Consider the following 25,142-nt stretch of genomic DNA (forward strand, 5'->3'; position numbering starts at 1 on the left):
TTCCAGCCCCGTGCAGACTGCCAACAGGAAAGAGCAAAAAAGAAATACATGCTTCCTTCCACAGAGCCTTTATTTTTTTGCTTTCCCTGTCTGGCTCAGTTAAAAGGGGACAAACCAAGATGTTCCCTCTCTGCCAAGCCTAGAGGTCAGCTCAACATTCAGGAAAAGCCAGAGTCCCAGATTTAACACATATTTCTTGTGTGACCCTAATCAAAACCCTTGGCTTCCCAGTGTTGAGGTCCCTGCATATAAAAACACAAATACCCTAAATAAATGCTGCAGCTAATGGCAGGTTACTGCCAGGGAACTGCATGAAGAGAAAATAAAAGACCTATTAAAAGCCCTCCTCCATCTCTGCCAGAAAGAAAACACTATTACCCAGTACTTAAAAAGATGCATTAAAGGAGAGAGAGCATCCGGGGGTGGGGGAGGGTTAAGGACACCCCTGGCAGAGCAGTGAGGGGAAGCACTCCCAGTCAACCACCCCCACGTGCCCTCAGGATAAGGTTCTGGGGTGATCCCACACCCAGGCCATGCCCTGACCATGCCAGCACAGGCAGCAGGAGCAGCACTGAGCACAGCCAGCACAGAGTGGGGCTGCACACAAACCTGGGAACCACAGACCAGAACACTGGGCAAAGCAAAACCCTACAGTTACACTGCTCCTGAAGGAAAGGTAAATACCTGGAGGATGTGCTCCAGCCCAGCTGTACAGATGTTAAACCAGTGTGACTCATGGTGGCATTGGTGGTGCCACCCTGGGCATCAGTGACACTCACTGGCCCAGTGGCACTGCTCCACACGGGACCTGCAGCCCTTGGCACAGCCAGCAGCCACCTCAGGCAGCTGCAGGGAACCCTCCCTCCTTCTGCTGGAGCTCTGGAGCTACAGCCTGAGACCCAGCAAAGCCAGACCCAGCAACTGAGATCACTTAAACAGCCATTAGATCCCCACCTCCTCCTGATGAGAAGTGATTTATCAACAGCTGATGGTGAATACAGTGAATTCAGAGCAGGAGAGGAGTTTCAGTATCCTGGTAGCCACCAGATGCCAATCCTCCACCAGCACACCTCACCACATCCATACCTTACACAACAAAAAGGTGAGGGACAAGGACTTTCTTCTCCCCCTGCCTCTGTTGCCTCCTACCCCATCCCCAAAACATCACCAGTCCTGTGGCAACTCCTTCCCCAGGTGCTCCAGGTCCCTGGGGCTGCTGTGGCACCAAGAGCCAGGAGCTGTGGCAGGACACTGGATGGTGACACTGGGGCAGGACTCCACACCTGCAGCCTCAGCAGGGTCCAGCCAGAGCTCCCTGACAGCCTGGCACCTGCCATGGCAGCAGCTCATCTCCTGACAACTGCCTGGGATTTATTTTTGGTGCACATGCACAGGGAGACTGAGAGATCCCACACTGGGATTTTATCAGCAGTGTGCAGCTATGGAAACAAATGCATTTAAGACTAACATAACAAAATGTCCAAACCCACAACAATAAAATAAAGAATGGTGCACACTGGCATTTTCACAGGGGAGCATTGCAGTGAATGCAGAGCATGACCCAGCTTCTCTCAGAATTCACCCAAACTTTTAAGAAATCACACATTTTCATGTACTTACATGTTTAGCTATGTGAATTTTGCTTGGTGCAAACCCTCCACCCTGCCCTTTGATTTTACAGAGTTCAAGGAATGCATCTCCTCCTAAATAAGATGAACAGCCATTTGTTGAGGGCATTCTCTCCTTCCCCCTCTGTACTCATTTCCAAGCCACACTCTGTGAGAGGCAGAAGAGCTGACAGAAAATCCAAAAGAAACTGCAGCACCTCTTTTTCTCCCCACGGAGGGCACACAGTGGTGCCTGACCATGCCCCAGGGCACAGATCTGGGCAGAGGCTGCAGCTCAGCCAAACTGTTCCCTCTCAGCAGGCACGAGAGGGATTCTCAAATCATTCACAGGAACCCAAGACTCTGACATCCACACCACAGACACCCAGGAGTTACCAGGGAGATTGTGGAATACCTTAAAAACCCAGACAAAAAAAAAAAAAAAAAAGCCCAGTGAGGCCAAGCCTCCCTTGCAGGAGGCAGTGCTGCTCCCTGCCCCGGTCTGGAGATCGGACCCAGGGCTTTACCCCAGGTGGCAGAGGGGTGGGCACGGACATCTGTCCCGTCCTGGCTCTGCAGGCAGCGCCAGCGCTCCGGCAGGGCGCGGGTGGGGAGGTGTTGATGTCTGGGAATGCCGGCCCGGGCTGGAGCTGCAGACAAGGACCCAGACAACAAAGGCGAGGCAAAAAGCCGTCTGATAGAGGCAGCCCCGTCTGGCAGGCCGGCCTTTCAGAAGCCCGGGCATGCACTGATGTCTGCAAGCACAGCTCTTCGCTGGGCGCACAATTAACCCCGCAGCAAGATCACTGAAGTGTCCTGCAGCACACTCCAAACAGTATCCATCTGGCAAGATGAAAAAAACCCAAAGAGTACAGGAGTGCAGCAAAGGAGCAAACAACTGGAGACTGCAGGGAATGACTCTACAACAAACAAAAATTATACTTAATTTTCTGTTATTTATATTCTAAGAAAACCACATGTTTTCACTTGCATCTCTGCCTCCCTCCCCGAGGCACAAACACACACACACACACAGAATGGGAAGACCAGGGAAAGCAGGAAGAGCAGCACAGCTCCAGCACATCCCCGCTCACACACTTTCCCAAATCACACACAAGAAAACGGGTGTGAGTTTTACAACCACAGAGCAACAGCCAAACACCTTTTGTGGAGCGAAAACGCCCCGAGAACCGCTCAGAGCGCTGGGACGCCCTCTGCCCACCTGATCTGCTGAGATCTTCAGGCATTAATATAAAATAAATGTAAATAAACCATTGACTGCTGCAGGACAGTTTCCCCACGGGCTGGTGCGAGTGTCCCAGCTCCAGGGCTGATCCCAGCCTCAGGCTCCCTGCCTGATGTCTGCACCACGATAACGCTGCCGGGGGAGCGCTGGTGTCTTACAGCTCTTTTGCATAAGCAAGGACTATCCTGCTGTGCAACCAAATTGTGCCACCAGGCTCAGAATAAAGGGGCTGAAATAATTCTTTTTTTAACTCTTATTTTAGATTATTACTTTTACTAATTGATGCTTGATAAAAGCCTAATGAATGATTTGTAGGCATTATAAGCATGTTAAGGATCTGAGTGTGGTTATAAGCCAAGGTCATAAGCTCTATTGACTTTCCAGGCTCTATAGCAATTGACTTGCCATTTATTAAAATCATTTATTCACCACTTGTTAACACCATATTTAGTTAGTTCTTCACCAGCAGGCTTGGGACATCATATTTGAGCAAAGACACCTTAGTTTTGAGGTACTGTCATGAACTCAATTCTAAACTGAGAGACAGACTCATAAACATTATAACTGTGTCTTTTTAAATGCTCTTTTGCAAACAGGCTCGGCTCAAATCCAGGAGCCTGGTTTAACAGGGCTTTCAATGCCTGGTTTTGTCTGTGCTGAACATGGGCATCTCTGGCCACACTCAGCAGAAGTCCCACATCCCATGGCTTAAAAAGGTTCAGGATGGCAACTACTTTACTTTCATAAAATAGAATTTCCTCAATTTCCTGCTCATTTCCAGAGTAGCAGCAAATGAAAGAATACTGGTGCTTAAAATGACAGCTTTTGATTATGTTGCTACATTGAACAGCAGAAGAAAAAAAATCCCATCCATGATTACCAAAATGGAGCCAGATATGGCCAGACAAAAACCAGCAGGTTTGCACAGACAGCCTCTGAAGACACCACTGCATCCCCCTGTGCAGAAGAGCAGGAACCTGCTGCTCTGGGGGCCAGGCAATGTCCCACCATCCCGTGGAGCAGCACCCAGCTGTTTATGGTACAGCAGCTGCAATCATGCAATCAGCCTTCATAATTAGATCTTGGCAACTCTTGAAATACTTCACTTACCCAGTTTACCTGGAAAGGTGCGACCTAAACATTCAGTGCCTGGAGACATTTGAGAGAAAAACAGAAAGGATCTGTCAGTGATGGGAGCCACCTCCGAGCGGCTGCACACACACCCCAGCTCCCTCCTGGGGACTCGCCTGGAGAGCTCCCCCTGGCCAGCAGACACCTGCTCCCACCATCTCCACAGGGCCACCAGCACCACAGGTGACACCACTCCTGCCTAATGGCCCCACGTGCTCTTCCCACACCAGACATTGCCACACCAGGTCCCATTCCTCTCTCCCCTGCTACCCCAGGACTGCTCTCCTCATCTCGCCTGATGGCAATGCCAAAGCTTCACAGAGGTTTGTGAAGTTTCTGGGATCACTCAGCCCACCCCAGAGACCCTCCCCTGCCACATCCAACAGTGCCAGACTGCCTGTCCGTGGCCCAGGGCAGCACTCTGCACACCAAGGCACTGATGGGCTGTTTATCCCATTCTGTCTCCTCTGCAAACACACAGAGCTGAGCCCCACGTGCTGCTGTGCCTGGTGAAAGCTCAGGGTCTCTTGACACCCCATGCCCACAGTGGGGGCACTGGCTGTGGAGTGCTGAAGAGGAAGACCCACAGCAAAATCTTGCACAACACTCCAGCAGATGAATTTTCAAGTGAGAAGAACAAAGCAGCAAAAAGTTTGCAACAGAAGGCAACCCATGACTTCTCTCTCACCCATCAGTGTGTGACTGCCTGCAACACTGAAGGGATTACAGGACATGGATCCTGCCCAGTGCCTGGCAAGCTGAGACATTCTGGGCTGGGTGGGAGCTCTGCATCCCGCAGGAGGTTCACCAGAGAAACACGTGCACACAGGACTCTTTTATGAAGCCTGTAAGAACTGTCTGTCACTGATAATGGTTAATTGGTACTAATTAGTACAGTCTGATCGGAAGGAGTCCTACTGGCCTATAAAAATGGCCTTTAACCCGAGAGCAAGGGAGGCAGCAGCTGCCAGACACGGCACGCTGGGCCAGGGACACAGCTCCTCACACTGCTCCTGCCGCAGAGCAGGCTCAAGGGACTGCATCAGCACACCACTGCTCCCAAATAAAGCTTTAAAAAGTTACTTTCCATGCACCTGGGAGGACAGAGAAAAGCAACTTTTTAATCCCAGAAAAATATGAAGGATCAGAGAGTCGCTGTAAATTACTGCACAGCTAAATAACGAGGGGTAGCAGGCTGGGCTCACTGATGTGAAGTCAGGCAGATTCAGATGCTTCACATGCAGGTGTTCACAAGTGAGCCTGCAAACAAGAGGTGTCACCTGAATGCACACAGGCAGCTGAGAGCCCCCAGGCCCATGTGCACCATCAGCAACCCCCTGGAACGGGCACCAACACCGAGTGTGACAGCAAAGGAGAGAAAGGAATTCTGCCGAGCCAAACTCCAGCGTGTGGCAACAAGCTTGGACCTCCTCCTCCTCCTCCTCCTCCTGCTCAGCCAGCTCACTGCACAAAGCCTGAAAAGGGGTGGGAGGCTGGAAAGGAGTGAAAGGCCAAAAGAAAACTGGAGGCCAAAAAGGGTGGGAGTCCCAAAAGTCAAATGCAGAGTCTGAGAAAAAGTGGATGCCAAAATGGCTTGGGAGACCCAGAAGGGTGGGAGTCCAAAGGGAATTTAAAGGTTGAGAAAAAGAGACTCTGTGCATGCAGCTGGCTGGATCAGGATCAGCTTTTATCTGGCTAAACTTACAAAAGGGTAGAAAGCAATGTCTCTCTCCTCTGTGCACCACAGCCCAGGTGGTGCAGTGGGACACCCTGTGCACACGTGGATGTGTGTTCCCCATCATGCCTCACCCAAAATGTTTGGCCATGGTCTGGGATGTGTGGGACAAGCCAGCCCAAACCCTCTGAAGTCAGGCAAGATTTTGGGATGTTGCTTCTCCCCTCTCTCTTAGCACGCCTGCCTCACCCATCCCCACATCTGCCCTTTAGGTTCAGCCACGCATTTGCCAACTTTTAAAATGCAAATGAGAATTGGCACATAAAGTTGGTGCTTTAAATCTGACCAGAGCCACCCCCAGCTCTCCTCCCTCCCTCCTTATATGCATAAACTTTTTTATGCAACCAGCAGCAGGGAAGAGATGCAGGGAGTGGCTGAGCCGTGCCCAGAGCCCTTGTGCAGCCAGACAGCTCCATGGGAAGGGTGGCTCAGGCTCTCTGCCTACCAGCAGCAGCATGGAACCAGTAATTACCCTGGCTGGACCAACACCTGCTCGTGGTTTTGCCTTACACTGTTTGTGCAACCCAACAGGCTGCCAACAAAGCAGAGATGTTCTTTGCCTAAACAGGTGAAAACATGAAACAGGGAACGGAGCTGCCGTGTCGGTCCCACACCGCCTCTGTGCAACACATGCTGGAAAATCACTGCTGCTTCAGCCTGCAAGGCTGCAGACAGGGACAAGCACAGCATGCACTCAAAGGGCAAGAAAGGAGGGAAAAGGGCTGCCCATCTGCAGAGCCCCTGGCTAGCACCAGAACTCCTGGCTTGCCCGGAGAGTCCCGCCAAGCCGAGCATCCCACGTGGCACAGCACAGAGGACATGACAGCCCTCACCCAGCCATGGCTGCCTGCAGAGCAGAGCTGCTCCCAAAAATGCCCTGTGCCAGTTTAGTGCCCAATCCCATGCCAGGGATCCGACCCCTGTGCTCACAGAGCGGGGGCTCAGCACTGGGGTGGGAAGAGCAGCGTGAAGTGACCAAGGGCAAAGACCCCAAAGGAGCAGCTGGGCCAGCCTCACTCTCTGGCAGAATCAGCTCCAACCCCACCAGGTCACACCCAAAAGATATCCTCACCCCAATGGCAGATGGGATTTGTTGCAGATGATTTGTTCTGGAATAAGAACACCAGCCCCACCTCTTGCAGCATATTTACTGAAAGCCACTAAACATTAAACAGAGGCAAAAAATGTATCCCAGCAACATCTGGAATTTATCCCTTCTGGAAAAAAAAATCATGCTCTATTCTTTTAGAGAAAGAAAAGTGATTATATAGAATTATAATTCTGGAAGAAGATAGAGAAGAGCAGAGATTTTCTTTGAAATGCTGTTTAGACAATTAAAAAGGGATAGTTTCAAAGAAGCTGCAAATACTATCTCAGCTTTTTCCACCCTGTCCTGCAGTACCAGGGTTTCTTCCCAAGCCTTGGCTAAGAGACTCCAAGGAAAGCAAAAGAATTTTTTTCATCCTTTCAAGACCTAAGCTAGAAAGGAAACTGGCTCTCAGGCCTAAGTGGTGGAAGACAGATCAAATTATTAAAAAAAACAAAAATATTCTTCTAATTCCTACCAACAGGATTTGAAGGCACCTTGATTTCTATGAAGAAAACCTGCTTTGGGACGAGCTTTCCAAAAGAGGATGTGTCAGTCCTTACCCAGGAGAGCCAATACTCTACCCTGTCTCCCCAGACAGAAGAACGGAAAGGCTTTAAATACTAAAGCAGGAAAAACCATCGGGATTAATACGAGGATGCAAGGTCAAAATGTGATATGCTCCACTTCCTCAGGCTCCTGATCCCAGAATGGCTGGACAATGACCCCAGAGCATCACCTGTGCTGGGATGCAGCTGGGGAAGCCTGGGTTCAGAGGGAACCCTCCCCAGCCTTCCCGAGGGGGGAGGCCAAGCCGTGGCTCTCGTGCCAAGCCCACAGAAGTGCCTCCAGCTACTAAATTACCCAACGACTTAAACGAACTGCATTGATCTGGCTGGAAAACAAAGCTGCAGCTCTTGGCACGTGCCCAGTTAGGAGGGTACAGCTGCATTTTTCACCTGCAGGCAGTTACAAGCACGGTCAGAGATGCCCCTTCCCCTGACAGAGGGCGGCTGAGGGCACAGACAGAAGGGCAAACACAGGTGAGAGGGAATCACCACTCCAGACACCTCTCAGACACAGCAGAGCCTCAGCAAATGACAGGTATGTCCAGTTTTGCAATCGAGGGCAAGGCTGTTCCTAGAACAAGTCCCATTACTCAGGCTCCTCAACCCCCATCTCCTCAGCTGCACGTGGAGTGGATGCAGGATTTCATCAGGACATTAAACCCAGAAGCTGTAAAATCACTGTGCAAAAACCCAATTATACCTATTTTCGTAACAGCCAATTTAAGCTTGTATTTAGGTCCCCTCACATACCCCTACGTTACATAAAGCATTTCTTCCACTTGAAACGTAGCTTTTTTAAAGGCCATTTCATTTCATTTAATGGATGCTTTACGTGGGTCTGCAGATCTCTAGAAACACAACCAAGGAACACACATGGCTGCAAGACACGGCGTGATCCCTCCCCGAGCACGCAGCAAGAGCAGGAGAGGATGAAAGGCATCTCCAAACCCATGAACCTGCTGAGACTGGAGTGCACTTGTGCTCTGAAGAGCAGCAAAACCCCACGGTCAAGTTAAAAAAGGAATTCCTGAACATCTGCACGCGCTGTTAACTCCTTCCAGACCGGCCAGAGCTCTGCAGGATGGATCCTTCCCTCACTCCACAGCCACCAGCTGAACTGAGCCCACTCAGACATCCCTTGGATTTCAGAGCTGCTTTCTGCACTGCAAGTAAATAAATGCAGTCATCTCTTTTTCCTTCTTTTTTTAAAAAGCTGCACTAATAAAAAGCTCATAGCAAAATCTATTAAATTGAGTCTGTCCATTATGTTTATTGTTCCTTACAATTCAGGCCTGGATGGCAACGCAGTGGAGAAGTGTATTTATCAAGAAAACCCATGAGAACAATGAGGATTAAAAGCTATCAGCAGGATAGAACGTGTTTGTAATGCTGCAGCTCATTCTGCACCTTGCACAGGACCCCCATGAGAGACCTCTGCCCCCTCTCCTTGTTTTTGAGCCCATCTCTGGCTCATCAGCTGACAGGACAGGCAGCACCTGCATTCCCAGAGAAAAAGCTGAGGAAGGTGCAGTGTGTATATATTGGCATCAATAAGTCACACTAGAGAAACATAAAGCCTGATTGCATTACACACCAGTGATCAGTATCATTAAATGTTACACACCTTGAGCGTGCCTGTGCAGTTGGAGAGGGAAACAGTGAATTTGAAAACACATCTTCCCGTTCAAGCAAAGTCCCATTACAGTAATGTAAGTGTAACAACAAAAATGAGATTCCTGCTTATTACATGGGAAATAATTGCAATTTAAGATAACTTTTCCCTGAATTGTGTGAAGCAAGTGCCCATCAATCATGTTGTTTTTTCAGGGTCCTAAAGAGAGCAGCTAGCAGGACAAGGTACCTTCAGTGATGAATAGCTTGATCTGTATATGCTATTCTGAGGTATTGAAGCCAAGAGGTCACCCTTAGTAAAGTGGAATAAAGGTGGAAATAATGAAAACAACACAGAAAAAGCAGGATTTGCTCCTCCAGGAAAGACATCTGCCCTCGGTGAGCCCCTGCAGCCAAGCCAGCACAGGGGACACCAACAATGTTGACTCTGGAGGTCTCATTGCACAAATACCTGTGACAAGCACAAGGAAACCCAGCCTGGTTTCAGGCCTGGAACAGGCACCAAGGACAGGCCATTTCAGCTGCAGAGCCGTGGGTTTCACCCGTGCAGGGCTCCAAGGGGGAGCCCACGTCCCCTCAGCACCGCGGGAACAGCGCGGGAGGCTCCGCTCGCTTTGGGGGGATCTTTGGTTTTTGTGAGAAATAACGACATTAATCATAACATCAAACAGAAACCACTAAGGGGGAGAATTTCCAAGCTTGCTCAGCACAGAGCCCAGCCTGCAGGGGAGCTGCAGCCAGCGGCTGCACCCGGCAAAGTCCCTGGGACTCGTCCTCAGCCAAAGCCACGGATGGAAAAGGCAACGAGCAGACTCAGGGTTGCTGTAGGACTCCAGCTTGGAAATGTGAGCCTGAGCACTCAGTGGTTAGATGTCTCTTGGGAATCCATCCAAATGGCACTGCTGCTCTCCCACTTGCCCTGCAGGTAAATCTCGCATGTGGCTTACACAATCTGTTGACTTAAGTAAAGCAAAGGCAGGAGAAGAAAGCTGCTCAGACATCAGGAGAGGCTCATCAGTCCTTTGGGCAAAAGTCTGGGTCACTTCCCCCTGCACAGAGAACTCAGGGTGTCAGCCAGGCCTCGTGTCCCTTCATGGGAGCATGTGCAGGGAGGGTGCAGCAGAACACAGTGCTCAAAACATCAGTGAAAGGACAACAACAATGCAATGCCAAATTCTTCCATATTTTTGGCCAGAGTGATGCTTAAGTACAGTTTACAGAAACTGGAGTCTGTGAGCTCTGTGTTCCAGTCAAGTCCTCTGAAATCAAACTGAGCAGTGACTGTACAGGTCTCCCAGGGCTCGGGGAGACGAAGCCACTTCCAAACCTCATCCTGAGCAGCCACTCATCCACCCTGCAGACATGGGACACCTGTAACACACTGTGAGACCACTCCGTGCTCTGCAAGGGCAACATCTTGTTGGATGCACATATCTCAGGTGCAAAGGCAGCTGTGCAAGGCTGATGAGCAGGCAGGCTCTGGCAGTCAGGGCTGCAGAGGGAGCCCACCAAAGACCCTCCACCTCTGGAGTGCCTCTTGCCCTGCTGTTTCCTATTGCTGGTTCAAACTCTCTCTTCCTCACAACCAACTCCAGCCCTGGGCTCAACTCCCCCACCCCTGAGCAGGGCAGGAGCAAAATCTTCCCTCAAGATTTTAAACTACTGAAGATGCATTTGGAAGGAAAACTGACCACCTGACCAGCACCATGAGATGTTGGTGTGCCAGTGACAAACCCTACCCTGATCACCAACACAAGGTAAGTCTAAGGCCAAATTCTGTGTGTAAAGCTTACAGTGACCAAAGTTTGCAACAGCAGAGATGGACTTTGCCACTACAAATATTCCCAGTCAAGCTCCTGATCCCTGTCTGAATCTCAAGGAGGCAGAAGAGCTGTGGGGACGGCGAGGCAGGCCAGACACTCGATCCATCTCTCCTATCAGACCTGTGTTAACATTTTAACAGGACCTGCTGTTGTGATCTTCAGCAAGGAGCAGATGTGGTTTTGAGTAATGCTGAGCATTACTTAACCAGTTATAGTCACTAATGTAATTGACACCTATTCCATCATCCTTAATACACCCACTTCTTTCTCCGATACCATAAATAGATTAGAAAAGTTTCTGCAGATGGCCATGACCCCATTTGTTTGTGCACTTAGCCATGTATGAATCACTCTTGGCTTGTAGCAGCACTCTGGAATTACTGAAAGATAACTAGTCGGCACAGACACCAATAAATGAATCATGCTTTCCACAAGACCAAACCTTTGGGCTTTTACAGACTCCAATTACAAAGTAAGAAGAAAAGAACAAAGAAATTACTCAGTCTATTTGCACAAAGTCATGCAGAGTTGATTCACAGTTTTACAGAATTATTACTGACAATCATTTGTAGGGGGTTAGAGTAACAAACCAGCTACTTTACATATTGGACAGAATGAAGAGATGGAAAAAAATCCCCAAGCCATGTCTTGCACATATTCTTTGAAAAGTAGCCTTGATTTTTGTGCCAGTAACTTTTTTCATCCTTGGTACGCTCCAAGCCTGGGGGTTAATCAGTTTTCATTCGCCAAGGCTAAATTCTGCTTTGCTGGGATGCTTGGGCCAAGTTTGCAAATGTGGGAAATCCTGTTGCACCTGCTGAAGAGCACAAACCATCACAGGCACAATCCCTCAGCTCTGCAGGCATCAGCAGGGTCCCAGGAACAGTTCAGAGAACTGCCATGTACAAAAGCACTTGCCTTTCTAACTGCACATTTTTGAATATATACTGCAAGTGAAAAATTACCCAGTCTGAGGCATTTTATTAAAGAGATGTGCGAGACTGAATACACCAAACATAAATGTGTGAACCACTTGAAAGCACTGTGGACATCCACCAACACTGACAACTTGTGAGGCAAGTTTCCAAAGATGTGCTAGGTGTCTTTACGTAACCCACAGTCTGGGACACTCCAACACACACCACACACAGTGAAAAACACACCCTCTTCTAAATGGAGCATCAGCCTAGTCCTGCATCAGGGAGAAATGGGAAGTCTGACTACCTGGAGAAAAAGGGGATACTGATGGATTATGGCCTTAGCACTGCTGTACAGTGAAACAACAGCATTTAGTTAAAAAAATCTAAAAGTGAAGGTGGACTTGATGCCAACCTGAGCCTGAACACAGACAGTGCCTTGGCTGTACCAACTCTGAGTGGGATGGATGACTGACATGTCCCAGGGCCACATGCTCCAAATCAGCACCCTGTACCAGAGAGATCCAAAGCCAGGGCTAACACCCCACTGAGCAGGCACTGACAGATTGGGAGGGATGCAAGTCAAGTGTTCACACAGCACTGTTTATCTAAGGCCTACCAGTACCCTTTGCATGTACTGAGACCCAACTTCCTGGGCGAATTTACCTTGCAAATGAAATGTGTGCCCTGTTTTACACACCAGCTCCACAGGCAGAGAGCTGCCAGCCTGGTACAGCTCCTCAGAGGCACAGCTCAGGAGAGCCAAAACCAGCACCAGGAGAGCTGCCACACAGCTCTACACCAGTTTGGGAAAACCTGCTTATTGGTCCTCGTGCTTGAGGCTGCTGATTTCCAATGAGAGGTATAAACCCCTCCCCAAACTGGATTCAAGATGCTATGGAAAATTTAAATTAATAAAAATTCCCAGTCCCTATCCCTCTCCATACTACATCAATTAATGCAACAAGCTCTCTTCTGTAAGAACATGCAGGCACCAACAACCTTCTCCCTCCAACAGGAGTTTATCTGAGGAGGTGCTGTAGATAGAAGGGAAGGAAGAACATTCCCAGTAGGGTTGTCTTTAGAAAGCTCAAGTCATTAGAGCCAAGGTTTCAGGTGCAATGCAAGACTAAAAGGATGCATGTGCTAAACAGTAGTGTGTCCTTCTGAAGGAAAAAAAAAAGCTAATTCAGGAACCTGCAGTATTAGGTGGATGCTTGGATAAACACTGCTCAACACACCACAGCAGAAATGCTAATGCAAGTTTAGTTTTCACACCGGAGAGATTTCAAAAGACTTGCAAAGCTTTGATAATATTTAACATCTTTACTAATTTCCTCTTTGGTGCAATCATAAATTTACCACAGTAGCCAAAAGATCTGGGATGAACTACAAGTTCTAGCTGGCTCCAAAGCCAACAAGAATAATGTGTGCTGTTACTATTTTCTCTCAAAACATACCTCTGCAAAACTGACTCAAAATGAGAAAAGAAATTGTGAAACTGTCATTACAAAGAAGCATTTAAAATGCAGATCAAAGTGCTGCCTTAGAAGCTGTATTCCTTGCCAAATCATCAAAGCTCTCTTTACTCTCAATAGCTCCCCAAATCCACTGATTTGAATGATAAATTCTTACAGCTGAAATTTATCTGCTTTAAATACAAAAAAAACCCAAAAAAAAAAAAAAAAAAACAAAAAAAAAAAAAAAACAAACTATCAAAAAAGTCTGAACCCCACAACTCCTTTCTCTGGTTACCAACTGCTTCATTAACCAGTTCATTTGGAGCCACTTTCCTGCATTACTAAATTAAGTTTCACAGATGTGTTTATGTCTGTGTGCACACATACAGAGCTCCCTGAGACCCCTCAAGTATTGAAAACTTGTCAGCCCTTGGTGGTGAGTGTGTGCAGGGTCTCTATCTCTCAGAGAGGTGTGTGTGCAGGTCTCTCCAGCTCTCAGCACTGTGTGCAGGGTCTCTGTATCTCAGAGGGGTTTGTGTGCAGGGTCTCTATCTCTCAGCACTGTGTGCAGGTCTCTCCAGCTCTCAGCACTGTGTGCAGGGTCCCTCCAGCTCTCAGCACTGTGTGCAGGGTCTCTATCTCTCAGCACTGTGTGCAGGGTCTCTATCTCTCAGCACTGTGTGCAGGGTCTCTGTATCTCAGAGGGGTTTGTGTGCAGGGTCCCTCCAGCTCTCAGCACTGTGTGCAGGGTCTCTATCTCTCAGCACTGTGTGCAGGGTCTCTCCAGCTCTCAGCACTGTGTGCAGGGTCCCTCCAGCTCTCAGCACTGTGTGCAGGGTCTCTATCTCTCAGCACTGTGTGCAGTTCCAGCTGCTGGCACTCAGGGAGCTGCTCCCATGCTCAGCACTGGGATCACGCTGACCCTGCTCCCCTACACCCCACACTCACCCATCGCTCCTGGAGGAGCTCCCACACCACTACTGCACTCCCTGCAGCCAGGAAGCAGCAGCACAGCAGCCACTGATCAGTTCTGGAAGATGGAGATGAGGGGTTGGATCCTGCTGCCACAGAATTCCTCCCTGTTCCTCCCCGTGCCGCTCACAGACTGAGCAGGTCTGGGATTCATTTCCTCACCTGGGACCTGCCCGAGTGACCTACCTCCTGCCACCCAAAATAGTTATAAAATAATCACCCAGCAATTCAGCCACACAGACAGGAAGAACACTGCACAAAAACATCCCTGTCAACACCAGTGATTCCTGTGCTTTATGGACGTCTGGGTGTGCCCATGGCGTGAACCAGGTTTGCACTTAATTGCAGCAAAGTGGCCCTTGCACCTCTCTCCTCAGCAGCTCTCCAGCCAGGCTTTGTCACTTGGATGAAACCTGCCAGGAGCAGATGCACCATGTTTCAGAGAGCAGGAGGGATCTGGTAAGACAAACTGCACACCAGTACAGCATCTCCCTCCAGGAAGCAAACTGGTTGGCAGTTTTCACATGAGACACCACTGCAAATAAATTACCTTTTTTTTTTCACTAATTAGGCTTAGCAAATTCTGACAGCTGCTGCTACCTGAATGAAACAACACTGACAGACATGACTGTTCACTGAGTTACTCAGGAAAGGAGCTGGATTGTAATTACCCTCTATTAGTGACACCATGTAGTTTTGTACTTCCCTTGGAAAGGTCTCCTCATGTCTCTCCGCTTATAATTTAGGTTTACAAATTCATTCTAAAACTGGATTTATCAAATCACCAACTTCAGCCTGGGAAAGCTAAAATTATTAGTATATTTGGTGAGCAACAGCAAATAAAAGTAAGAACATGTGCTTGTGGGTGCTCTTCTCTCCATTTGCAAAGGAAGCAGTGATAGCATCTAATTCAATATTCCAAAAATTTAGAAGTAATCCCAGATCCTACCTTGGGAATTCCTGGCTGTAAAGAAAATAATATGGTTGCTGTTCCCCACATATCCTTCAGTTCTGGTGTTCTCACAACCAGGATCTGAAAACACACTACAGAGACAAACACTCAGGGGGTGGAGGATGCCTCCATGCCAGAAGGTAACAAGACTTACTGCAGCAAACACAGTCCTCTGAAAACACCCTGACACTGACTGAAAAGGCAGAATGAGCCATGTCTTGCCTCCACTTGGCATTATAAATGATCACCTCTGATTACACAGGACCATCTCTGGTGCCGTGTGCCGGGCCCGCTGTGCAGCACAGCACAGTCCAGGTGTTCACCCACAGGAAAAAACAAAGTTTGACTATTTCCCCTGCATCTCCCCCTCTGTGTCTTTTCATTCTCCCATTCAACATCGATTGTCAAACACTAAGATTAAAATCACTAACTGTAATTTTAATAAAGACCCCTGTGCTCTCCAGGCTCAGGGAATCAGGCCTTTCCTTGGGACCCACAGGGCTGGGACTGCAGCGTGTTTGGGTCCCCTGGGATGGCCAAGGGCACACACAGGCAGCTCTTGGGCCACCAGAAGCAAAAGCCACCCGTGCTCTGCTCCTCCAGGATAATACCTTGGGACGCTGATCTCAGCAAAAAGCAGAGCTTGTCACAGACACATGACCAGAGCCAGACACAGGGAACTCCCTGGTTTGGCTGAGGGCAAACTGAGATGCCACAGACTGAACATCCCCTGTGCAAGCACTCTTGGGCTTGCTGAAACACTGGGAGCTGCTCTGGCTTCGCTCCACGAGGAAAACTTTGGGGAGAATAAAGAAGCACATGGTTCTCATCCACTCTGCTGGAATAAGCCATAGCTGCCGATGACAGTGTCAGGAAAGAAACGCATTTGTCACAAAAGCAGAGTGAAAGCAGAAAGGAGATGTGATCCCTGGTTGAGCCATATGCATTTGGTTTGTTATTAAACCAAAGAATGTGAAAACTAGAAGCCTTGGCTTGGACAGGAACCTGCTCCCCTCTCACGGTTCGCTCAGCCCAGCCGGGCACGGCGCCGCAGCTGGGGATCGGCCTCGGCTCCCGGGAGATGCAACAACACCTCCCAAAAATCTGAACACCTCGGTGACACTCCAAAGTGTCTGCACGAGCAAAGCCTCTGCCGGGAGCCACCATCCCCGGAGACCTGCCCGCAGGGATGCCCGGGGGCCCGCGGGATCCCGCACCGGGCAGGTGCCGGTGCCCGCTGGGGAGGCGGCCGCGGCCCCTCGCTCCGCTCCCCCCGCCAAATAATTAGTTATTTACAGCCTCTTCCGCCACGCCGCTCACCCCTGACCTCCTTCACGCAGCCGAGGCGATTAGAGCCCACTGCTGCAGACGTCTGGCTGCTTAGCACCGCCCGGCATATTGGCACTCCAGCCCGGCGGCGGGCGAGACTCGCGCCCCCGCCCCCAAAAAAACCCTTTTATAATCCTAATCTGGGAGCGCCACACACAGAAACCAGCTGCTTCCTCCGCCGCAGCGCCGCAGCCGCCATACGGAATGAAGCCTGCGAGGAAAAGGGGTTTGGGCATCGCTTGGACAGTTAACCTATTTAGAGGGTTGTACATCAGAGGAGTTTGCGTGTTCCTCCCCGTGCCGCTTTCCTGAAGCGTTCCTGCCGGTAACTGAAAATTTTGGCTGAAAAATTAAGGAGCATCTGGTGGTAGCTGCTCTGAGGCTCCCTCAAAGTCGTAGCAGAAAGAGACACAAAACCAAACGACTGGAGGAGGAAAAACGCTGTAGAATGAATTTATCTCAGGGAGGCTCAGCTCTGCCCTTTCCACGGGAGCCAGGTGGAGGAAGCGATCAGGTAACAGCCCCTGTAGTGCCACCAAAGCTCTCCTGTAGCTGTAGGTGAGCGAATGCTGCCCGCCATCAGCAGGAAATAAATAACAACATCGGTGATAAGAAACCTACCCCAACATGAAATAAGGAAGGGCAGCAATAAGGGACCTCAGTCCAAGGCTCCCAGAGCTAATGGGAACCCAACACCCGAGTGTCAGGACCCCAGAGCTGACAGAGGGCAGGGGACAAGTCAGGGAAGGACCTCGGGAGCATCAGGCACGAGGCTGCCACAACACCCATCCGAACCCAGGAAAGGTCTCCTGCGGTGTAATTCACTGTTCCCTGTCTCTCACACCCCTTGTCCATAAGCAGCACCTGCCTCTTACCAAACCTTTCACATGCTGACAAAAATGGGGGGAAAAATTATAAACTGTGCTATTTCTAAAAAGTCAAGAAGTGAAATTGAAAGCCTGACTTGTTCCAATGAAACCTCATGTCGGGAGTTAGACTGGAAGAGAAGCTTTTTCTTCAAAAGACATTGACACATTTTAATTCACAACTTTTACCACAACCATGAGCCTTGATCAGACACAAAGTCTCATCCTTGGGATTCTGTGGGACAGAGTTTATGTTCAGCAACTGGCTGACACAAAAAAGAACTGTATCTTCATTATTTATACACTGCTATTGGTATGCACATCTAGCCCGGCCTGTTAAAGTCAGGGAAGAATAATGGTCTATTCAGTACCGGTAGTGTTAATAAAATCAGGCAAATCCAGCTTAGTTTTGTCTGAACACGAATGAGATTAAATCAAGATTAAAAGTGCATACAGTACAAAGGGTATGGTTTATGCTAAAATTCAGAATGAACACATTTTAGTACAAATGCCTGCAGACCTTCTCCGGGACTCAGACACCTGAATTAAACAAGGATGAAGCTGGAGAAGGAGAAGGCAGCTGACACTGGACAAAAGCCATCCAAAATAGCAGGGGACAGATGCTCTGCAGCCCTGCTGGAGGTAACGGGGCAGATCCTGTGCTAGCAGAAACAGGCACAGCTCAGCTGGCTCTCCCTGCACGCACCGAGCGCCAGCCTGCCCCGCCGCAGTGCCAGGAATATATGCAAAATCCAGACTCTTTCCCAAGTTTTCCTTTTGGGCCATTTTGCATTAGTCCGTGCAGGGTTTGGATTTCACGGCACTGAACAAGGTGCTAAGCAGGCTGCAATCCTGACAACCCTCCCGGTCTGGGATGCCTTGAGAACCTTCCCTTTACAGAAAATACCATTTGCTTAAAACTGCCAAAGAGCCCAACTCCTTCCTCTCCCTTCGGCAGCAATATTCCTTCTCCCTCACCTCCATACATTTCATTTCCAAGAGGAAAAGAGCACATAGAGAAGTGGTGGATATTTAGGTCAGGCATTGCCCTCACAGCTACTCTGCGAGGGTTGAAAAATATTAATGAAAAAACCCAAATCGCCCTTCGGAACAAAACGCCTCGAGGGGCTGGAGACGGGGGGAATGGGTTCCGAAACACAACCCCTACTCGGATGTGGGGACCGCGGTGTCCCCCCGGTACCGGGGCGAGGGTGATTTACACGGAGGAGGCTCGGGGGCCCGCGAGCATCACCCCGCAGGAGGGGAAGGCGAGACAGGGGCACCGGGGCATGGCGGGGATGGAGCGGCGATGGGGAAGAGCGCGGATCTCAGCCGCGGTGCCGGCGGGGAGCAGGCTGATCCCGGGCAGCTCCGCCAGCCCGTGTCACACCCGCACCGACATCCCAGCGGCAACAGATGAGAGAGAGGGGGGGAAAGCACCGGGAAAGCGCATCGCAGCCAAAGGGTCCCGGCACCGCCGGGAGCCCCGCGGGAACTTCCCCGCCCGCCGGGCACTCCCGCAGCCCCGGCACCTCCCGCACCCTCCCCGGCCGCAGCAGGACGGGTACTTACTGATCTCCATGCTCTGGAACAAAGACCTTTTGCAGTTGCATGTGCAGGACACATTGGGCTGAATAGCTACGGCCGTGCTGTTCAGCCCCATGAAGTTATACATTTAAACACACACACCAAAAAAAAAAAAAAAAAAAAAAAAAAAAAAAAAGGGAAAAAAAAGGTGGGGGGGGGGAGGAAAAAAAAAAAAAAAAAAAAGGAAGGCGACGGCGACACAAAGAACTTCCCGGCCGCCGAGCGCTCCCCGGGCAGCACCACATAAAGCCGGGGCTCCTCCTCGGCGCGGGGGGGCGGAGGGAGGGAAATGCAGCTGCGATCAGAAATTGGAAATAAAAAACCCGGCGCGGCGCAGCGCCCCCGGCAGCGGCTCCGCTCGGCCCGCGCTGCTCCGCGCCCCTCCGGCCCGGGAAGCGGCGGCGCTGGGCCCGGAGCGGCAGCCCCGCACTTTTGTGGGGCGCGGCGCGGTGGGAGCGCGGTGGGAGCGCGGCCCGCCCGCTCCCGCTCCGCTCCGCTCCCGCCCCCCGCGCTCATTCACGGCCACGGGGACGCGGCCGCGCCGCCGCCGCCGCGGGCGGGACCGTGACGTCAGCGCCAGACGGGGACTGCCCTTCCCTTCCCTTCCCTTCCCTTCCCTTCCCTTCCCTTCCCTTCCCTTCCCTTCCCTTCCCTTCCCTTCCCTTCCCTTCCCTTCCCTTCCCTTCCCTTCCCTTCCCTTCCCTTCCCTTCCCTTCCCTTCCCTTCCCTTCCCTTCCCTTCCCTTCCCTTCCCTTCCCTTCCCCTCCGCTCCCCTCCCCTCCCCTGCTGTCCCACCGCCCCGCTCAGGCAGGGTCATCCCAGAGCACAGGGCACAGGACTGTGTCCAGACAGCTTCTGGAGTATCTCCAGCAAGATATTCCAGCGAGATATTCCACACCCTCTCCGGGCAATCTGTTTAATGTTCGTTTCACCTGCACAGGAACAAAGTTCTTCCTCATGTTCTGGTGGAAATTCCTGGCCATGAGGTTTGTAGTCTCTTGTCCTATTGCTCAGCAGCACCGAGCAGAGCCTGGTCCATCTTTTTGGCACCTTTCCTTTAGGTATTTACACACACTGATGAGGTGCCCTCCCATCATCCCTTCTCGAGTCCAACTGCTCTCTCAGCCTTTCCTCCTCAGAGATGTTCCAGCCATACCACTGCACCCACCCACCCACAGTGATCTTTAAAATCCCACTGCACTGAGCCCACCCAGGAGGGTCCAGTGGCACCCCCAGCTCCCAGCCACCTGCAGGACCCAGCAGAGCTTTTGCAGATCAGCTCCAAAAGCGCCTGGATTTGTGTATCCTGCTGGAAAAGCACCCAGAAGTCAGACTCACCCTGCAACACCCACCCAGCTGTGGGGACCCCCTTCAGCCCCTGCCCCACAGCACTGACCCACAGGGCTTCAGCCTCACCTCACACAGCCAGCCCCCAGCACAGCATTTCAGACAGAAAAATGGGAACTATTGGAAAATAAATGTCAGGGATAAACCTGTAAGGGCCAGTCTGGCCATGGCTGAGCTCAGTGAAAATTCTACCATTAGCTCCCATGGTAGAAGTGGTGATGCTCAGAGCTCAGGAACTATTCCAGACACATTCCCACTTTTGTTTCAAACCCCATGATGTAAAATGGAGTGACCCCATTCACTGCAAGACAGGTGAAAGGAAAAAATATCATCTCTTCCCTAAGGGCTCAGTGTGTTAAGCTTTAGTCATGACAGATTTTTATTTGTTTCTGGGAAATAAACCTGTGAAAACAAAGCTTTATAATGAAAATGCTGAAACAAGCTTAACTACAGTGGTGTGAAGTAGCTGCTATAATACTTGGTGAATCCTGTTACTGGGAGATAAAGGCAGCTTCAGTTATCTTCTAAGAAAGCACATTTCCCCATAACTGTTGATAGCTCTGATTTAGGATTTGGGAGCATCTGAGGCATCCCCAGCTGGGCCTGCATTCCCCAGAGATGCTGCTGGGAAGATGCACAGAGGTGGGGACAGGCAACCAACCAGCAGAAATCCTATCCCTACAAAGCTGGAGCAATCACAGAAGATGGATGGTCTCAAAATTTGGGTCAGACAGTGGCACTCGTTGGTAAGGTTTATTTCCCTGCCCAAAAAAAGGAATTTATTTCTACATGGCTACTACAACCTAATGTTACATTCCCACCTGTACTTTACTCCTGCAGCCCCATCCAGTCCTGTGAAAATGCCTGGAGAGAAGGAACAAGGAATTGCCAGGTTGTTTAATCTTTTACTCTTTGCCACTCGACAGATGGTAACTCCCAACAATTACTAATCCAAAGGAAACACGGAAGAGGATTGGATAGAAGTGAGCTTTGAGAAGTTTGTGCTTCCCAGCACTGGGCAGATGTGAGTTATCCAACAAGTGCCATTCCCAAAGGCAGGGGAAGGTGCTGGGGTGGCACCAGAGGTGGGAGTTGGTGTGCAGGGAGATTAGGGACAATTACCCAAAAAAAGTCTGTGCTAGAACTGGAGAAAAAGCATTTCCACTCCTGTTTTATATTTTGTTCCCTGCCTCTGTTCCCTCATCAGTAATGCAGGAGAGGCAACCCTGATTCCTTCAGGTTGTTTCTGGGGTTTCAATTTCTTTTGTCAGATTTTTAGAAATACTTTGTGAAAATGTGAACATATGAAGAAACATTACCCTGTTATGTTTCTGGGCCCACCAGCCACTGGGAAGTTAAAGGAAGTTAAAGCCAAACATACACATGGTCAAAATTCTGAAGACAAATTCCATTTCAGATATGCTTTATCAACTAACCCACTTTTACTATCATTTATCTGGAAATATATCTTTATATTATGTTTAAAACACTTGGTAGTTGAATATTAGCGACACTTTTCCAAAGGACCTTGCTTGACTGGCCAGAAAAGGTGGCTGGAAGCTTATCTGAGCCTACAGCCTGCAACTCACATCCTTTGCACTGAAAACACGTAGCACTGCCATAAATAAATCAAGGTGAAGACTGCACGTGTCCCCGTGTCATGTGAGATCCCAGCTGGCAGCACCAGCCCTCTGAGCTCCTTGGCCTCGTGGATGTGGCCACAGTTCACGTTTAGTTCAGAATTCTTGGATTTTAAGACAGTTGGGACACCCTAAAACAGTCTCAAGAGAGTGAGTGCAGCTCTAAGCAGAGGATAATTCTGAGGCAGGACAGTGCCTTGAGTGGAAGGTTCTTCTCTGCAACCTCTGCTGCAACAGAGGCATCAAAAGGCACCAGCCCTGGGCACAGGGACAGGAGATGGGGTGTCCTGAGCAATGGCACTGCCAGAGCCTGGTGCCCAGGCTGCACTGGAGCTCTCCCAGCAGGGGAGAGGAGCTGCCCTCACCCCATGAATCAGCTTGTTCTAGGGGGAGTTTTTACAAGTTCACAAAGCTTTGGTGGATAAAGGCTCCTGTTTCAGGTGCAGGCTGCTGCAAGTTCTCACATTTTCCCAACCTTCTTTAAAAATAAAGAAAAAATAACTGTTTGCAAGTCGATGCTGGTTTAAAAATGCTGTTTACTACCATCCCCATTTCATCTGAACGACTCATGTGGCTTTAAGAATAATCAGCATTTTTCCACCATGATTTAAGAACAAATAATTAAAGTCATCCCAGATGGGCTTGTAAAAATTAAAAGTACATCAGCTAACTTAAGTGCTTCACCCTGTTCTTTGTAATGACACCATCCAGCCTCCAGCCCAATGCATTTGTCAGAGCTTCTGTCCCAGCAGTGAGTGCTGCTCATCTATGGGACATTTCCAGAACACACTGTTGTTGATTTTGGCTCCTGTAGTCTGTCACTGATGGGCTTTTTTCCACTTCTTTTTATGTTTTCCCTGGAGACACCTCAGACAGCTCCAGGATGAGTCTGGAACAGTGAGATCTCCCTTCACTTCCTGGGCTTGCTGTAAAATTTCAGGGAAAGCCAAGGCTGCTCCCTGGGCCTCCAGCTGTGCAGCCATGGAGAGGGACACACAGGAGCTCTGAGATCATGGGGATCCTTGGACAAACTGAAGGACATGGGCACATCAGTCTGCTCTGGGGACTGGAATGTAATTTCACTCAGTGCCAGACCAGAAGTCAGGTATTGTCTGTGCAGTCACATCTAAATCTTTCCTTTTATTCCTCATTGCAACACTCCAGCATCACTTAGATCATTATAGTGCAGCGCCATGGATACATTCATAAAATGTAACGGAAAAGCAAGATCCATCTGAGAAATAAGTAACCTTAAGAGTCAAATCGTGTTCAAGACAACCTAAGGAAAAACAAAACAAAAAAACTCCCCAACTCCCCAAAGCTTTGTTAACTAAACAGTTGTCCATTAAAGAGTCCAAATATTTCACAGCATTAGTCTTTGGATTAATGTTAAATCGATACGCACTAACGCAATAGGGCAATAGTTACCATGGTGAATAATTCTATATTTATTTTCAAGCAAGCCTTATTTCTAACAATTCCAGACATGGTTTCCACTTTCTGGTGACTAACCTCTCAATTGAAGTTTATTTTTTTAACTGCTTGGTACCAGAAACTCGGGTTTTCTCCCCAACAATTAGAACAGGATCTCTGCTGCTACAGAGGAGAACAATGCCACGGGGACATGGGTGCTCAGCAGCTTTAGTTAAGGGCCCCACATAGGAGGTTTTGCTCCCAACCAGAAGGGATAAAAATCAGTTAGTATTTGTTTGTTACGAAAATTTTTCACTGAAGCCACCAGAATGTAATTCCAACCCATTCTCTCTCATTTGGGGCCTGATTTAAGTCAGACATCACTGGAAAGACTCCACCCTACCTTTACATTTTATTGAGACACTGGTAGGAAATACATCACCCTCTGAATTCACAGCTCCTGCCTGAGCACACTTCATTTCCTTGTGCTAGAGAATCCAGGATGGAACATGTAAAACAAAACAGCACCGAGAGAAGAGTTCTAACTGCAAAAATATAAAATAATCCCCGACTTTTTCTTATTGGAACAAGAGGCATTTTGGAGAGGGGGATGGCGCTCTGGAAAGCAAACAGAGGTGACCCTGAGCTCTGGCACAGCCAAGTGAAGACTTCAGGCTCATCCGAGGAAAGCACTTGAGTGATGCTGGAAGGCATCGAACCGCTCTCGGCAGACTTTGGAAGCGGAGCAGCTGCCAACAGCTCATGCATTGAACCGTCCCTGTTTGATGCCCATCTCCACCCACCCGGTGCACTCCCTGCAGAACCACTACACACGCTCGCGTTCGTCAGAACGCATTGGCTGCGCTTTGGCGCTTTTGTTCCTTGCACGAAAGGTGAGCTCAGACCAAGCCAGGCTCTGCTCTGCGTTTTTCTGCCCGGGCACACCGGGCAGGGCAGGCCCCGCTCACCGCACCCTGGGACTCATCCCGGGAGCCGCTCCGCGCCGGCCACAGGGAAACTCTGCGAGGAGGAGGAGGAGAGTAGGATCTGGAGATGCCCCTGCCTTAAGCCGCCATTCAGCGGCAGCACAGGGCGAGCCCGAGCCCTCCTCCCGCCATCACCATCACTCGCGGGTACCACTAGGGTATCTCCAGGAATGCACCCCCGGTCTCGTACGGAAAACCCGGCGGGACCGTGCCCCAGAACCGAACGCCTGGCCCGGCGGGGCGCGGCCCCTTTAAGCGGCGCGAGGCCGCGGGGCAGCCCCAGCTGGCCCCGGTGTCACGGCAGGCGCCGCCCCGCCCCTCCGCGCCGGGCCGCGCGGGCTCGGCCAATCACAAGTGGCGGCGGCGGCCGCGGGGCGCGAGACAGCCAATCAGCGCGGGGGGCGTGGCGCGCGGCAGCCCGGGCGGCGGCGCCACGTGGGGCGGGGCCGTGACCGCGCCGTGACCCGGGGCCGCGACAAAGACGCAGCGCGCGCCTTCCCGCGCCGCCGCCTTAAAGGGACCGCGCGGCCCCGCGCCGCCGGCCCGACCCCGGCGCTGCGGGCCCCGTGTGCCTCGGGTGTGCCGCGGCACCCGCGGCGCTGCCAGCGCTCCCTGCCCCGGTCATGAACCGGCTCACCCGCGCAGCAGGCACGGACATATGGCATCGCCTCTGCGGGGTGTCGAGCGGTGACCGTGCCCTGCCCTGAGCCGGGCACAGCCGCCGTGCGCAGCCGGACGGACAGACGGACAGACAGAGTTTGTCTGCATCCAGCGGGCAGGATGGACAGACGGACGGACAGGCAGGGCGTCCCTGTGCCTGCCCTGCCCTGCCCGTGCCCTTAA

At 50.5% G+C, this 25,142-nt stretch overlaps 1 protein-coding gene across 3 annotated transcripts in view; it reads right to left on the bottom strand.

The window, feature by feature from the left end:
• The window catches only part of PMEPA1 (prostate transmembrane protein, androgen induced 1), a 45,524-nt gene extending 26,073 nt beyond the window's left edge, over positions 1-19,451 (bottom strand). The window contains exons 1-2 of one of the 3 annotated variants that reach the window (XM_056507327.1): positions 18,899-19,029; positions 3,964-4,002 (exon numbers count right to left, since the gene is read on the bottom strand). In XM_056507327.1, coding sequence (XP_056363302.1) covers positions 3,964-4,002; positions 18,899-19,001 — 142 coding nt within the window. In that variant the 5' untranslated portion in view covers positions 19,002-19,029. Of the gene's footprint in view, positions 1-3,963; positions 4,003-18,898 lie in introns of all 3 variants that reach the window. The other 2 variants (XM_056507329.1, XM_056507328.1) reach the window with 2 other exon arrangements.
• Between the last annotated feature and the right edge of the window lie 5,691 nt (positions 19,452-25,142).

Source organism: Oenanthe melanoleuca, chromosome 20 (assembly GCF_029582105.1).
Source record: "Oenanthe melanoleuca isolate GR-GAL-2019-014 chromosome 20, OMel1.0, whole genome shotgun sequence".
NCBI lineage: Eukaryota > Metazoa > Chordata > Aves > Passeriformes > Muscicapidae > Oenanthe > Oenanthe melanoleuca.